The sequence below is a fragment of the Lytechinus pictus genome, chromosome 17 (genome assembly GCF_037042905.1).
Source record: "Lytechinus pictus isolate F3 Inbred chromosome 17, Lp3.0, whole genome shotgun sequence".
Classification (NCBI taxonomy): Eukaryota; Metazoa; Echinodermata; class Echinoidea; order Temnopleuroida; family Toxopneustidae; genus Lytechinus; species Lytechinus pictus.
Window position 1 is genome coordinate 25,339,513 of NC_087261.1, and position 17,190 is coordinate 25,356,702.

Consider the following 17,190-nt stretch of genomic DNA (forward strand, 5'->3'; position numbering starts at 1 on the left):
GGCTCATACACAATGCATAAGTGTTGACAGCCTCAATAAAAACTTATGATAAAAAATACGATTAGCTGCCATACATGTAAATACAGTGGCCTAAATATTACAACATACATGTATGCTGTTATGGAAAATGATATCATTCAGCACAAGTTATTAGGTAAGCCTACTGTCTAAAGACAAGCCAATTTTCATCGTCATTGGGGTGTTAAAACTTTGTATTTCAAAGAGAAAGATTTTCAGGGCAGCTCCACAAGAGCTGAATTTCAAAAATATAACCATTGGTTGTATCCTCATACAGACCTGCCAACCTCTGGGAATGAAAAACTGTATTCTGTGATAAAAAGACTGTATTTTTCCCCAAAAAAGTGTATTTCATAATAAAATGCTTGGCGCACTCGCTCATCGTGGCGCTCGAGCTGCATGCAAGCTAAAATGCGCACTGCTCTTGCAGATGAAAAAAAATACATTAAAACGTGTTTATCTTCACCCTGGTTTTAACAAAATGATTGAAAAAAAAACAAGTTGTAAACCTGAAATAACATTGATCTAATAACCATATTTGTGTATGTTTTATGAAATAGAGACATATAGAGATGATTTTTCTCAATAAATTACGATTTTGAAAAAAAAAAAAAAAATATTTTTTAAAGAAAAAACTTACTGCCGTATTTTGGTTGCAAAAACGTACTAACTACGGCTAAAATGTACTGGTTGGCAGGTCTGCTCATATTGTCTGAAAACAGTTTCCTTATTCCTGTAGAGGACTCTTCCTAGACAAAAGAAATTTACTACTTACATGCATGTCATGAATATATATAGATAGATAGATAAATAGATAGATAGATAGATAGATAGATAGATAGATAGATAGATAGATAGATAGATAGATAGATAGATAGATAGATACATGTAGATAGATAGATAGATAGATAGATCGATAGATAAATAGATAGATAGATAGATAGATAGATAGATAGACAGACAGACAGACAGACAGACAGACAGATAGATAGACAGATAGATGGATGGACAGATAGACAGATAGATAGATAGATAGATAGATAGACAGATAGATAGATAGATAGATAGATAGATAGATAGATAGATAGATAGATAGATAGATAGATAGATAGATAGATAGATAAACAGATAGATAGATAGACAGATAGATAGATAGATAGATAGATAGATAGATAGATAGATAGATAGATAGATAGATAGATAGATAGATAGATAGATAGATACATGTAGATAGATAGATAGATAAATAGATAGATAGATAGATAGATAGATAGATAGATAGATAGATAGATAGATAGATAGATAGACAGATAGATCGATAGATAGACAGATAGATAGATAGATAGATAGATAAACAGATAGATAGATAGACAGATAGATAGATAGATAGATAGATAGATAGATAGATAGATAGATAGATAGATACATGTAGATAGATAGATAGATAAATAGATAGATAGATAGATAGATAGATAGATATATATAAATATAACATTAACACCCCAACGACAATATCTGACATTTTGAAGCCAAAATGTCCGTTAGTTGCTTGTTACAGAGAGCCTTGCCCGACACGACAGCCTATGGTGGGTTTTCAGCTAGGTGTTCAGATATAGAAGTGGTGGAACAAGCGTGATTAATAATTCATAAACAAAGAATACAGTCGATATTCGAAGTTCTCTATCACATAATTTACAAGCGAATGATGCATGAGAAATAAGACTATTTTTGGTTCCATGTTCCACTGCATGTATATCATTGAAGAAAAGGAAGATGTAGTAGAAATGTTGACTCCCTGGTATTGCTATTTCTCTGATAAAACTGCCTGTGATTGATTGAATCTTCATCTAGCATCTAGCACCCACAAATGTATTTCAAAGTTACCCATGTTTTTATTGAATTAACATAAGTGATCTGTCAATATCTAACACTCATTTCATCATACACTTTGTTATGTTTTTATTGAATTAACAAAAGTTATCTGTCAATATCTAACACTCATTTCATCATACACTTTGTTATGTTTTTATTGAATTAACATAAGTTATCTGTCAATATCTAACACTCATTTCATCATACACTTTGTTATGTTTTTATTGAATTAACATAAGTTATCTGTCAATATCTAACACTCATTTCATCATACACTTTGTTAAGCTGCGCCAGTTTGCAGACAATCATTCTTCCAGCGAAACTGATTCAGTTGCCAACCAGAATCTGCATAATGGGACATTTGATAATTATCATTAAAGGAGAATGAAACCTTTGGAAGAAGATAGCTTATGTGAAAACAAAAAATCAAAGAAACAGACCAACGAAAGTTTGAGGAAAATTGGACAAATAATGAAAATGCTATGAGCATTTGAATATTGCGATCACTAATGCTATGGAGATCTTCACATTGGCAATGCGACAAAGATGTGTGATGTCACTTGTGAACAACTCTCCCCATTACTTTAGTATATATTTCACTTAAAATGCCTCTTTTATCACATCTATCAGTAGATCATGTGTTCTTTCTATAGGAGGGCATGTAAAATAGATTTTTTTTTAAATACATAATGGACAAAGAATTTGTATCACCATAAGAAAAAGCAAAAAGAAACATTTTGGGGGTATTTTATAGTCCATCAAAGGGAAAGTTGTTCACATGTGACATCACACATCCTTGTCGCATTGCCAATGGGAGGATCTCCATAGCATTAGTGATTGCAATATTCAAATGCTCATAACCTTCTAATATTTGTTTGATTTTTCTCAAACTTTCTTTGTTCTTATTCTTTGATTTTTCTGTTTCGACACAAGCCTAATTGTTCCAAAGGTTTCATTCTCCTTTAAAATGATGAATATATTTAACCCAAATTAGTACTTAACACCAAGTCGGTAGGTCTCTTCATGGATATATGCCAGGCAAGGTAATACACTGAGGATATTAATCCAAAACAGCATATTAATTGATTTGGGTTTGATTGTCAAGAATGACCTTCTTATCTTACAAATAAATATATTTTTTTTAAGTATGACCTCTTTAATTTCATACACAGATAATACAGTTATAAATATTAAATTATTGTCACTCACATACTTCAGCAATATCATTTGTTAAAAACTCTCTCACATAAGAATACTTAGTGTTCAGGATTGTACAGTGTTGACGTTCCAAAGGTGTCGTAATCATACAACCAGTGCTAGTGCGGTCAAGAAGCCAAAAAGCAATGGTCATTACCGCTTGTGCCGACACTGCACCAAGATGGTGCAAGCACCTCAATGGTTCATGTAACATCAGAAGTAGCACCAATGACTACACAAAGGGTAAACAACAATATCTTCAATAAGTACACCAAAGGTTACACTAATTGAAACACCAATGGTAATACCAAAGGTAACATCAATTGCAGCACCAGAAGTATTATCAAAATAACACCAATGGTAATATTAATAGTAACACCAATGGTAACACCCACTCTGACACTGGGCTATGACAGATGGTACTCACAACTCAACAACACCTAATCTGACACTGCACCAAGAAGGTGCCAACACATTAAACACTAGCTCCTTATTGAAATCACGCACAGCAGCCTCAAATTTTGACTTCAAACACCATCACGTATCGGCTTCGGTCTTGACCTGAGGGTCATCCGTCCTCTCTTCCACCGCCTTCATGAGGGTCATGATGGAGTTGTTGACTTCTACCAGCTGGGTCGCGACCTCTGCGGGATCCTGGTGGGAGTCATCGCCCCCCATGTGATCCATCATACTGCCATTGTTGGGATCATCTTCAAGCTCACCTGTCAAAAATTACATAAGAAAATTTCATGTTGAATTTTTTTCACCTTGCAATTTTTCATTCAACTTCTGTTCGCAATTCATTATGACTTTTGTTCAGGAGTCTACATACTGCTTATGATAAATTTTTTCGCTTCATGTACATTAAGAAATAAAACAGCAATGTCGTAAATTCAAGCAGCGCACTTTGCAAAAATGTCTCATGAGTTTTTTGTTTTTGCTTGTAAGACTTTACTGGAGGCCCAACACCTTTTTTCTTCAGTGATGACCCTTCTTGGGGAGTGGCTTGTCAATATATTTGAGAAAATGGCGTGGAGGGCCGTGGTGTAGTGGTTCTGACTCTCGCCTTGTGAACAGAGGGTCGTGTGTTCAAATCCCACTGCGGTCTAGCGTCCTTTGGCAAGGCGTTAATTCACACTTTGCCACTCTCGACCCAGGTGCTAAATGGGTACCCGGTAAGATGTGAAAGTCATTGTAGCTTGTCCAGTACTGGCAACTGACTGGAATATTCCCCAGGGAGTGGAAGATGTGCATACATTGTGTGCGGGAATGACTAATTGAATCCGATGACCGGGGTAATAATATATCCGTTAAACGCTTAGACACGTCGTTCCGATATATTAAGCGCTATATAAAAGCGGACTATTATTATTATTATAACCCCCCTTCCACAAAAATCCTGGATCCACATCTGATAGATGTATCATAAAATTTCTAACCTGTCATGTCACCATCATTTGTCAGATCAGCGCTTGAGCCATCGATATAATCCACTTCAGGCATGGAGTCATCATCGTGAGAGACATTTCTTGTAATTATTGTTTCTCCAGCTGTAAACAATAAGGAATAAAGAGACTAAGTGTATCGAGTACCATTATACTGCCGTACTTTGGCAAAAGCAAGCAAGTTACAAAAGTATCATTTGTTGTAGATGAGCAATGTGTGTTCGTCATTTAGATAGGCATCAATGCAATTTGACAGTACATTTTCTTCAATATCTTTCCAAAGAATGATCATTTCTCCCCCAAATTTTGCCTGAACGTGCAACATACAAAGGGTGCTTAAGAAACAACAATAACTGAAATTTGACTGATGTGTCACTTGCTTTTTTTGCCAAAGTTGGGCAGCTTAGTGATGACATCACAGAAAACTTTTTTTTTTGCATTTTGGCGCTTTTTATATCATACTTTGGTGGGACTTGATGAAGAACTCCTACGATCCAAATCTGGTGGAATCATTATAAAATATAAAAGTAGGGGGACCAAAAATATGAACTCATGAATACACAATTATCTCCACTGTATCATTATTGGCCTGGTTCATAACATTTAGAACCAAGCTAACATACATTGATTAGCTAAAAATGGATTCACAATGTCATTTCTTGGGGCCCCCATTCCCTGGTTCCCACCATTTTTGTGGAAGTATTTCATTGTGCTCTACTAAAATAGGACATCGAAAAATGCTCGAAAATTGAATTGAATTGAATTTCCACAAACAAAGAAAAACTGATGACTTCATACTTCAGTATTGCTATAGAAAGACCACCTGTATGCAAGGACCATAATTTGTAATTCCCTTTGAAAATTTTCCACATGAAATATATATTAATAGTATATATGAATCTTTCCAAAAGGACCACCTGCTCACAAAGATTGCATCTCTTCTCCAAGTCTCCCTTGGGTAGGCTTTATATACAGGTTTCACAGTATTAAGTCATCTAATCATCAGCAGTAAAAGAAGCTTATTATATACATGGCTACATGTATTTCCAAACTGACAATTTCACTAATTGGTAATTTGATGACCTTCTTCTTGACCTAAATTTTGCTGGGACTGGCAGGTGCAATACACCGGGTGATCACCCTACTCTTTGATGAATAGCGTATTGGTTTTAACATGCATAGGTTGTGACTCTCCTATACACGGAACCAATATATGCGTCCTTTCCGATGGACAGAGTGTTTTCCAATTGAATTCACACCTACACTGAATACAGTGGTGAGGCACGCTAACACACAAAGCTAGAGCATCAGACTTTTTTGTTAGACTTTTTAGACTATGACAACCTAGTTTAAACAGGGTCAGTTATTAGGCAAGTTCCTCTCTTGCTGTCCCTCTCATACTTAATCCAATGGCTGATTTCAAGTTCAGTGCTGACCTTTTGGTGTTGGTGTTTGGTCAATTTTTACACAATTATAACACCAAAAATAAAATGAAGATGGTCCCGAAAAAGTCAAGCACTAGTTGTTGAGATGTCAATAATGAGATCTGGATCAGTTTTACAAACTCTGAATAAGTTTCGGAGCTAGGGGAAGCAATCCAAATTTCAACATCAACACCAAGGCCAACACCGGACTTGAAATCACTCATTGGGTGATTTCAAGTTCGGTGTTCGGGGTTGGTGTTGGTGTTGAGAGCGTAAAAAGGCAGCTGAACCGAGCTGGGTTCAGAGGAATAATACCGATTGCTATATCGAAAACACATGACGTCACGCCTCTGCGCTGCGCTGCTAAATCATCTCAACTTCACGCGAGAAGTCTCAACGACGAAAATGAAATCGGAGAGAAATGCATTAAATTCTCATCGTACAGAATACCAATGTTTTAATTAATTCAAGAATTCAAAAGAGTGAACATTATTCTTCATCAAAATATATACAGCTCAAATGATTTGTACTCATCTTAACTGTAAAAGCTAATTTTACGGGGATGTTTCATCGTGTTCGCCGCCCGTTCACGAGCTTGAGATTGCCAACACCAACACCGAACTTGAAATCATGATTTTCCCAATCCCTGGCGGTTGGTGTTGGTGAATGGGGAAATTGCACGTAGATCGTCAACACCAGCCGCAGTGCTGGGTTCAGCAGACGACATTCAACACGAACTGCCGGAAATACGTCATATTTTCCGAGGTCAATCCCAACACCAGCCTGATTTCAAGTACGGTGTTGTGGCTGGTGTTGGTGTTGTCACAACACCAACACCAGATTTCAACACCGTACTTGAAATCACCCATTGTATACACTGATGTAAGTCCAAGCGGTAGATCTGTTGTTCAGGGGGAATGATCTATTGAGTCATCCCCCCCCCCCCCACTTGAATAATATGACGTCACGGATTAACGCCAATGAATATATACTTTATTGTTGTTCTCGTGAATTTAATTCTTTGTATATATGTAGATTTATGATATATGTTTGTAATGTATTCTATGTATTTTTTATGAGCAAATAAATTGAAATTGACATATCAATATCAATGACAATACCCACAAATATGAAAAGTACATTGTTTCAATTTCAATTCATTTGCTCATAAAAATCTATACAAAGTATCGTATTCACAAAATAAAAAAACAACAAGAAATAGAAATAAACATTGGATTGAATATGAGAGGGACAGCAAAAAAGGAACAAGCCTTGTGATTAGCTGACCCAATAACATAATAATTATACAAAAACTTCAATAACAAAGATAGAAAAAAAATCACTTACCTACAACGTAAAGGGGGGGTTGCCTATAATGCCTGAATGAAAATTATACAAACAAACTTTATGAATAACTATCTGTTTCCAAAATAAGATGTAGATGGTCCAATTGCGTGAATTCAGGCAGTGAACCTATTGCTCAGGGGGACAAACTACTGTCACATCCCCACCCCCCATGAATTGCATGAGATCATGTATTTACGCCTGTTAGACAGGTTATTAGATGCTGGTGTTTACACTTACCCATTCTCTTCTTACGATTAGCGTCTTTCCTTCTATTGGCAAACCAGTTGTAAACTTTGCTCGGATTGACTCTGCTGTGTTCAGGAATATCGTTACCTGGATAAAATGAAAATAATTCGGTCAAAAGAGCTTTAAAAATTAAATATTGTGAGAAACAAGATGACCACTAAGGTACCTCACAATAAAATACTGGCCACTTTTTGTCACAGCTTATAGTAGGATTCTGGGAATCTATTCTCCATTTATATTGAGTGTCTTTAGAAATGTTTTTTAAAAAAACAACCTAACTTAAAGTTAGGATAACCCATTTATGTCAAAATAAGGCAGAATAATAGGTAAATATGCCACTTCATAATGTTGGTTCAAGAACGCCCATAGCAAAATATCTTTGCGCACTGCATCGGTGCAGAAACACCCTTACACAATGCACTCTTGCGTGCTGCTTAGGGCGTTTTTGCATGCATGCAAAGCACAAAAGTGTGGTGTTAAGGGTGTTCTTTCACCGACACAACTTGGCCTACACCCACTTGCATACTGTCTGTTTGGTTTCATTTTCAACCCACTTGGTCTAATCACTTTGACTCTCACCTGAAGCTTCTTGCATAGCATTACACGCATCAGACAGTCTGATACGTTCCATGTCGTTGGGGTACGGGTTCTTCTTGAAGTACGCCTCCAGGACCTTCAGGCAGTTGTCCTTCCAGACGAACCTCTCCCGCCGCTTGCCCGTATTCGCAGCGGAGTTGTTGCCCGTGGACTGGGTCGGAGTCTGGTATGGGGCGTAACGCGGCTGCAGAGGGCGGACTCGATGCTGGCTGATGTGCGGGGAGGAAGCAGAGTTGTCTTGTTCTGGTGTACTGTTAATGACACCTACAAATGGAAATGAAAGAATGAGAACAAAATTCACATGAAGTCAAATCACTCAATGAAACTTCCCAAAATGAGACAACTAAGTCTTGTGGCATTTGCCTGCACTCTAGCCACATGAAGAACAAAAAAACTAATTCAGTACTGACTGTAAGTACCCAATTAGACATCAGCAAAGAAGGCATAGAAATGGTGGCAGCAGTGGGATCGAAAATACTTAAAGCTAGGAATAAGCCCTGATTAAACAAGAATTTTAGAACACTCTTTGAATGCTGAGTTTCATCTTACTTCTCCAATATGGTCTAATGGGGTAACTTACATGTAATAATAATAATATGCAACATTTATATATAGCGCTTAATGTTTCTAAGCGCTGCATACTATTACCCCGGCTTAAGCACGGCTACCCTGATCGGGCGCATCAAGCATTCAAGGAATTCCTTCCTACCAGGTACATATTTACTACACCTGGGTCGAGAGTGGCAAATGTAGATAAACGCCTTGCCAAAGGACGCTAGTGCTGCGGTGGGATTTGAACCCCGGACCTTGTGGCATGTAGTAAGTTTTAGTGATCAGATATGATTTGCCTGCAATTTAGCCACATGAAGAACTTAAAAACTAATTCAGTACTGACTGTAAGTACTCAATTAGACATCAGCAAAGAAGGCAGAGAAATGGTGGCAGCAGTGGGATCGAAAATGCTTTAACACACTTTTAAAAAAAAGGAATGTTGGATTTCATCTTACTTCTTCAATATGGTCTAATGGAGTAAAGTCAGTTTTAGCAATCAGATATATGATTATTAATGTGAAGGGGACAAACTACCAAAATCCAATATCCAGAAGATATGACCCAGAGCTCAAACCTTGGATATAGTACTGAATCAGTATTTCAAAATTTATGAAACACTCCCCCTATACTACTACTACTACTCCTACTACTACTACTACTAATAATAATAATAATAGTAAACAGTTCTTATTTAACACATATCACATTATGATCATAGACGTATGATTAAACGTATCTGCACTTCCAAAGGACATGGATATTATTACCCCGGTTTTAGCTTGACAGCCGTAATTCCTTTCAGCACACATGCATTTCAAGGAAGTAATTCCTACCAGGTACCCATGCATTTACATTTTCATTAAGATATATGCACATTAGTTCAGATAAACCTGTCTGACTTTCATCTTTCAAAGAGAGGGTAGTGGGTTCAATTCCAGCCAAGATATGTTTAAATGTATCCACACTGTGCTGCACTCAACCCATGTGAGGTGAATGGGTACCTGGTACATATTAGAATTAACCCGTTGGAGAAAGAGTGATATTGCTACATGTGTTTTCCATAGCCTCCATCCCACATATATATTCGGAAGATGGTGCTGTAGAGCAGAAAAACATTTTCGCAACAGTGAAAAAAGACCGAAGAAAATAGTGAAAATGAAGAGCACTGCTGATATAGTGAAAACTCAAGCTAAACACGGGAAATGGAAGCTGTGCTTTCAATAATCCAGCTATTATTATGATTCCATAATAACAAATATTACCTAGGACTTCAAGCTCTCTTCTTTTGGCAAGATACCAGCGATACAGGATGGCCTGGGTGCTCCTCCGCATCACGTAACCATGGAGAAGGAACTGAGAGATGTAGCTTTGACTGATACCGGTAGAATGGGATATGAGGTTCTGGGAGAGACGATTGCGGGTCAGGAAGTCCTTGATATCTTCTTTCACGTTCATATGACCTTTCCTGCATGAATTCAAGTAAAATCCGCATAATTCAACCTTCCATAAGTCACATAATGAAGTACATTGAAGTAATCTATCAGACTAGACAATGTTCTTCTGTAGCACTTCTGCAGCATTCAAATCAAAGCTCTCAAGAATTAGTTATGTTTCAGTGTCCCCAAAATATTTGACTTGGGCAAAGTTGCCTGTACCTGTAATTTCGACCTACACAAAAAAAACTAAACACAACCAAAAAAAGAAGCATTTTGAGAAGAAGGTGTAATGTAGATCAATTTTCAGAGTGCAGGACATAGTAAAAAATCTTGACATATGTCCCAAAGCTGTATGGGCACTGGGCAGCAGAGATACAATCCTTACACCTCATGGTCATAATGTTCTATTAAAAAGCAGTGCTTTAATTAATCCTACACTAAATTAGACCACACTTTTACTTGGTGCCCTTTGCCACTTTTAGAATTCATAAGGGAAAAAAAATTTAATCATGCAGGAAGATGTTTTTTCAAACAATCAAATTTGTTTCAAAATGTAAAGAATGTGATAAGAGAATATAATAAAATCTAAATTATTTAATAAGTTTGTTTTGTTTTTTTTAATAAATATTGAAGAAAGTGATGAAACTCAGCATTCCATAGAAGTGTGGTCTAAAAGCCTTGTTTAGTCAGGGATCAAATCTGGGTTTTAAGCTTTTTCGATCCCACCGCTGCCACCAGTTCTCTGGATGTTTTGATGTTGTTTGAATGTAATACCTCTTGTCCTCTGTTAACCAATTATCCCGAAAACATAAATACAGGCAATTAAAATTTCCCTTATTACAATCTGTTTCTATTACTAATTTTGCTCTTCTTCATGTTTTTCTCTCTTATTGATTCAGCAGAATAAAGGTTCGAAAGATGTATCAGTATCCATTTTTTTCACCTATAAAAACAACAGTTCAGGCCCTGCTGATATTAGTTACATGAAAATAAAACTTGTATAGGGAGTAACTGTAGTTGTATCACAGTAAACTTCCTTCATGATTTCTATGACAGTCACAGCACATCTATGGCAAGAAAAAGCCATTGCAATATCATGGGTTGAGTAATGAGATAACATTGTCCTTTTCATAAGTTGGTAGCCACTGTACGGGCTACTGAAATCCTGCAATTTGTTTGACCATGAAAATTCAATCATAGATTATTAAAAATTTGTAAATGGTATATTATAAAAAAATTCAAGAAACAGGGCTGAGATGTAGGCCTACTCCTACCTAAAGAGAGCTTCCACTTCCTCGTTGGTAACATGGAATTCATCACCACTGCCTCCTCTGACTCCATCTATACCATCCCCGTTCTCCTGGAATCCATGTCCTGCATTGGAGAGGAGGGTCACCAGGGAGGTCCTGTTTCCAGGAGATGCCGGCTCCTGGCCCAACCCACTTGTGGTGTCCAACGACGAGTTCCTGTTCGTCACTGTCAGCTGCTGTGGGGCGTGGTAGCTGCTGATTGGTGGAGAGGCAGCAGAGCTGACGATGGGCTGATCCATTCTGGATGGGAGGGGTCCCAACTCGGAATCCATCTTCGCCATGGTGTCACAAGCGTGGATGATTTCATCTTTGGTTAGTCCGGTGCGGACGAGACGTCGCAGGAGTTCTATCTGCTCGATGGTGTATCGAGGCTCAGACATTGTTATCTGGAAAAAAATGAAATAAAACAAAATGAAATACAAGATCATCAACATTATTCATCATTGGGAAAAATCAATAAACAAAGTAACATCAACTTAAATTGGTACATTTATGTATAATCTGCACAGGTTTATGATAAAACAGCAATTATTTCTTAAGGGAGACAGAAACCAAGAATAAACACTATACTTCACTTGTGGATAGAGTTCCAAAATGGCAAGTCCTGAACAATTTAATTAGCAGAAACAGTGAAAAAGGGGGTTGAAATACAGGTAATAAAAAGCCCCTTTTTTATCATTTAAGGACGTTCCACAGTTAAAATGAAATCCATGTCATTTTCACAAAACTTTGCACATAGATACTTTAGAACCTGAATATTCGAAATATGCAAAAATTAACATAGGTCCATGTGCTTGATTTTTTGCTATGGAGCTTCAAAGTTCACCCGAATGAATGTTCTTACGGATTGCGCATTCAAAAGAATTTGGCATTTTTAGACCTCGCAAGATCACTACAATGAGTTTAAACCTCTATTACTCAGTCAAAATACATGAAAAGGTCATCAAATTTCGCAAGAGAGTTAATAAGTGTATCGTTAGAATGGAGAATCTATTTATAGTGCTATTTGTTTGCAATTTTAAGTCTAACAGCACTGTCAGTTCTTAAAAATGGCGTAAAACATAACAAAAACCCAATCTCAAAAAAGTGAAATTTCAATAACAAACTACAAAAGTACAATAAATGCTGCACTTTATTCAAAATCCATGTCATTTTCACCAAAATTTGCAAAGTTGTAGAGGAAGGTATACCTAAGAGGTGCAAACATTAAAAAATAGGGCTTCATGTGCTTGTTTTCAAACTATCAGCATTTTCATTAGAGCAAATGTGCTTTTTAAAACACCAAAAATGCGCCAAATGCTTTGTATCTATGAGAAGAAAAAATCAAAACCACTCTACCATTTATTCAAACTCGGGGTTATATTCGTGATTTTTGGCAGCACTGCAGAGTAAAGTATTTTAAAATTGTAGAGATGTTTTTTTAAATGGTCCATGGAATAATTAAAGTTTTTTAGCTTCATAAACTAACGCATCGGATCTGCAGTTAGAGTGCAGATGATGAGAAAAATCAGTTCATACCCACAGCTAATTAATCACCTGTTCATCCATTGTGACGTCAGCGCGCAGAGTGTAAAATATGCGCACATCATAATGCGCACAAACATAACTGTGGAACGTCCTTAAATCATTTAATAATTGCAAAATAAATCTGGTAAAATTGATGGATGGAATGAAATCTGGAAATATTTTTTAAGCCACAAGCATAGAAATTGATGGATAGATAAATAGACTGACAGATAGATAGATAGATAGATAGATAGATAGATAGATAGATAGGAAGAAAGGAAGAAAGAAAGAAAAATAGAAAGAAAGAAAAATAGAAAAAGAAAGAAAGAAAAAATAGAAAAAGAAAGAAAGAAAGAAAGAACAAACGAACGAACGAAAAAAGAAAGAAAGAACGAAAGAAAGAAATTAAAGAAAAAGAAAAATAGAAAAAAGAAAGAAAGAAAGAAAATTGAAAGATTAAAAGAAAGAAAGAAAGAAAAAAAAAGAATGAACGAAAGAAGGAAGGAAGGAAGAAAGAAAGAAACAAAGAAAGAAAGAAAAATAGTCAATTTTTTCTTTTTTACAAACTTGATGAAGTCTAAAGTCAGACTTAAAAACAAATATCAAAATGATATATTCTTCTTCATATATACAACACCAGAATGTCATTCATGCCAGCAGATCAAAATAGAATATATAAAGAGTAAAAGAACACCCATTCTTTTTTATAACTACACATACGATATCAGAAGTGACTCAATTGCATAAAGTAACATTGTACCTATTACCCTAGCTGATAAAAAGATATGGAACATATATATATTCCCCATACTCACAAAATAATATCAACAAAATAGGAAACTTCAAATCTGCAAGCTAAACTTTTTGTATGGACCAAACAATACACTTTTAATTACAATTATTAATCATCACTGGTACAGTTATCAAAATATATTTTTTAAATATGTTTGTTCTTTTTAAATATCTGTGACTCCAAAACTTTTTTGTGCAGAGTGGCGCGCTGTAAACATATATGCACACACACACAATGTGCATTACTGTATGTTCGCTTTGCATTGCGGCATTGTGTATACGGGCGTGCAATATGCATACAAAATGGCACCCAAAGAAAATCATAAAAAATGATATGATTTCATTGCCATATTGGAAAAGCCACACCCTTAAAATCACGTAAAACAACGGGGAACAAATGTCGCTTTCAAGAAAAAAAAATGAGAACAGTGAGACCGGACCGTCATCTAGAAAATGCGTAATCCATTTTCTTAGAAATTTACGTATTTTATGCGATCTTGCGTTCAAGATCCGGCGCACTATGCTTCAATTTCTGCAACTAGCTTGTAGAAATCGCTCTTGCACACAAGCGCGGAGCCTGCATGTACAATACAATATAGTTGACCCGATACGTTACTACTGCGTCGAGCTAGTTGAACAAAGAGGTTATAGCGAAAAGGGTCCGACAAAACCTTCCTTTACTCACGACAAGACGTTTAAATCCTGAAGAAAATATCCCTGAACTTCCTCAGCCTTGTAACATCGTTAATATTTCTACTGGCAAGACGCAAACTGGTCCAAATGAATTATTTTCCTGGGTTAAACGTCTCGAGTCCCCCTTGATTGTCGAAGATGGTAACTCGTTTACGCGTTTACCAGCCAGCCAACCAGCGGTTTGTAAACATGGATTATGTTAATGACGGCTTAGCTAAACGCGCTGTTCTGTCAAAGGTTATGTATGCGGGCATTCCCTAAAAAAGCGGCTGCTACGGAGTGTTTTGCAGGCGTTTTAAGCCACATTTTCATGAGGCTATATAGTCTAACGTTTGGATTCGAAATTGTTGAGGTTAAGCCCCGGGAGGCCAACTGAAATATTTCAAATCGAAATCTTCGATACTTATATTTTTAGTTACCAATTCGATCTGTATTTCACCCTGTTTTTTGCTTGTATGTTTGTTTCATCATCAATATTTTGCTATAATCTTCCTTTTTTTTTTTAATGTTCTTATATTAATTTCACCAAGGGGCTCCTTTCACAATTAAGCTCTGCTTCTATATGGGGTCCCAATTAAACCTTTTATATGTTATAATTTGCCAACCTTTGTATTAGATATATTCTGTATATCACTTGATTGCATGGTTTTTATAAACTTATATCACTTATAATCACCTCGATTTAGAGCAATTAAGAACAAATTAAAGAAATTAACTTTTGCATATGTCAATCACAATCATTTGCAGCGGATGGCATAATATCATAAGAATTATAAATTAATAATGATAATGATAAAGAAGAAGAACCATAATAACAATTACGATGCAATGATAATAATAAAAATGATTATGATGGTGATGATGATGATCGATGCATGATGATGATGATAAAAATACTAATAATTATAAATAATCAACAATAATAATTGTAGTATTAGCGGTAGTAGTAGAAGTAGTAGGCCCTATGTGTAGTAGTAGTATTGCAGGGGTAGTAGTAGTAGTAGTATATAGTATAGTAGTGGTAGTATAGTATGTAAATGGTTTTTATGGTATATATATATATACATATATATCTATATATTTATATATATATATATATCATTGTTTTACTGTTAAAATTACATTCATCATCAATACCATCGTCATAGATAGATAGACAGATAGGTAGATAGATATAAGTTAGATAGATAGATAGATAGATAGATACAAAGTTAGATAGATATAGATAGATAGATAGATAGATAGATAGATAGATAGATAGATAGATAGATAGATAGATAGATAGATAGATAGATAGATAGATAGATAGATAGATAGATAGATAGATAGATAGGTAGGTAGGTAGATAGATAGATAGATAGATAGATAGATAGATAGATAGATAGATAGATAGATAGATAGATAGATAGATAGATAGATAGATGGATGGATGGATCGATGGATGGATGGATGGATAGATAGATAGATAGATAGATAGATAGATAGATAGATAGATAGATAGATAGATAGATAGATAGATAGATAGATAGATAGATAGATAAATAAATAGATAGATTATTCATTTTCATCTCAATCAACTTTAATGATCTCGTGAGAAAACCTTTTAAAAAATAATATACATAGATAGATAGATAGATAGATAGATAGATAGATAGATAGATAGATAGATAGATAGATAGATAGATAGATATATATAAGTTAGATAGATAGATAGATAGATAGATAGATACAAAGTTAGATAGATAGATAGATAGATAGATAGATAGATAGATAGATAGATAGATAGATAGATAGATAGATAGATAGATAGATAGATAGATAGCTAGATAGATAGCTAGATGGATGGATGGATGGGTGGATGGATGGATGGATGGATGGATGGATGGATGGATGGATGGATGGATGGATGGATGGATGGATGGATGGATGGATAGATAGATAAATAGATAGATTATTCATTTTCATCTCAATCAACTGTAATGATCTTGTGAGAAAAACCTTTTAAAAAATAATTTACATAGATAGATAGATAGATAGATAGATAGATAGATAGATAGATAGATAGATAGATAGATAGATAGATAGATAGATAAATAGATAAATAGATAGATAGATACAAAATTAGATATATAGATGGATGGATGGATGGATGGATGGATGGATGGATGGATGGATGGATGGATGGATGGATGGATGGATAGATAGATACAAAGTTAGATAGATAGATAGATAGATAGATAGATAGATTGATAGGTAGATAGATAGATATATGGATGGATGGATAGATAGATAGATAGATTATTCATTTTCATCTCAATCAACTTTAATGATCTCGTGAGAAAAACCTTTCAAAAAATAAGAGCCTCCCCGCGGCTCGCGGCGCGCCGCGCTCGCGCGCTTGCAAATACGGTTTAGCGGATCGTGTTGCATTGCAGTTGCAGTGCAGTGCAGTGGTCATCTGTTACCTCTTCGAAACTGAGAGAAAGGACTTCATTTTTCACATTTTCAAAGAGACTCTTATAAAATAATATTTTGAGATCGCAAGCTATTGATTTGACTTCGCAAGTACCGAGATTGACTGAAAATGACGTAAGAAAGAAACTATGTAATATCACATTTTTGTGGACACCAGAGGTGGAGATTTGAGAACGAAAATTTAGTGTACCGCCTGCCGACACTGTCGGCCTAGACTTTTTGCGTTATCCGCTGGTTTTATTGTTGACGCGACGGCCGGCGGCGGCTAACGAAAATTTGC

The 17,190-nt window shown here is 35.8% G+C and overlaps 1 protein-coding gene across 1 annotated transcript; it reads right to left on the reverse strand.

The window, feature by feature from the left end:
* Window positions 1-2,471: 2,471 nt before the first annotated feature.
* Window positions 2,472-14,618, reverse strand: LOC129280819 (homeobox-containing protein 1-like). The gene is made up of 7 exons (XM_054916825.2): window positions 14,428-14,618; window positions 11,409-11,830; window positions 9,961-10,163; window positions 8,129-8,410; window positions 7,541-7,636; window positions 4,527-4,637; window positions 2,472-3,809 (listed from the first exon to the last, which is right to left on the reverse strand). The coding sequence occupies exons 2-7, from the start codon at window positions 11,822-11,824 to the stop codon at window positions 3,625-3,627; spliced, it is 1,293 nt and encodes a 430-aa protein (XP_054772800.1). The 5' UTR covers window positions 11,825-11,830; window positions 14,428-14,618; the 3' UTR covers window positions 2,472-3,624.
* Window positions 14,619-17,190: the final 2,572 nt, after the last annotated feature.

Bases quoted from the DNA above. Each gene is read 5' to 3' on its own strand.
- LOC129280819 (XM_054916825.2), bottom strand. From the start codon at position 11,824: ATGTCTGAGCCTCGATACACCATCGAGCAGATAGAACTCCTGCGACGT. The intron at 4,638-7,540 runs GTAAGTGTAAAC...TATTGTTTACAG, and splicing joins TAATCGTAAGAAGAGAATGG to CTGGAGAAACAATAATTACA. The intron at 3,810-4,526 runs GTTAGAAATTTT...AATTTTTGACAG, and splicing joins AAATGATGGTGACATGACAG to GTGAGCTTGAAGATGATCCC.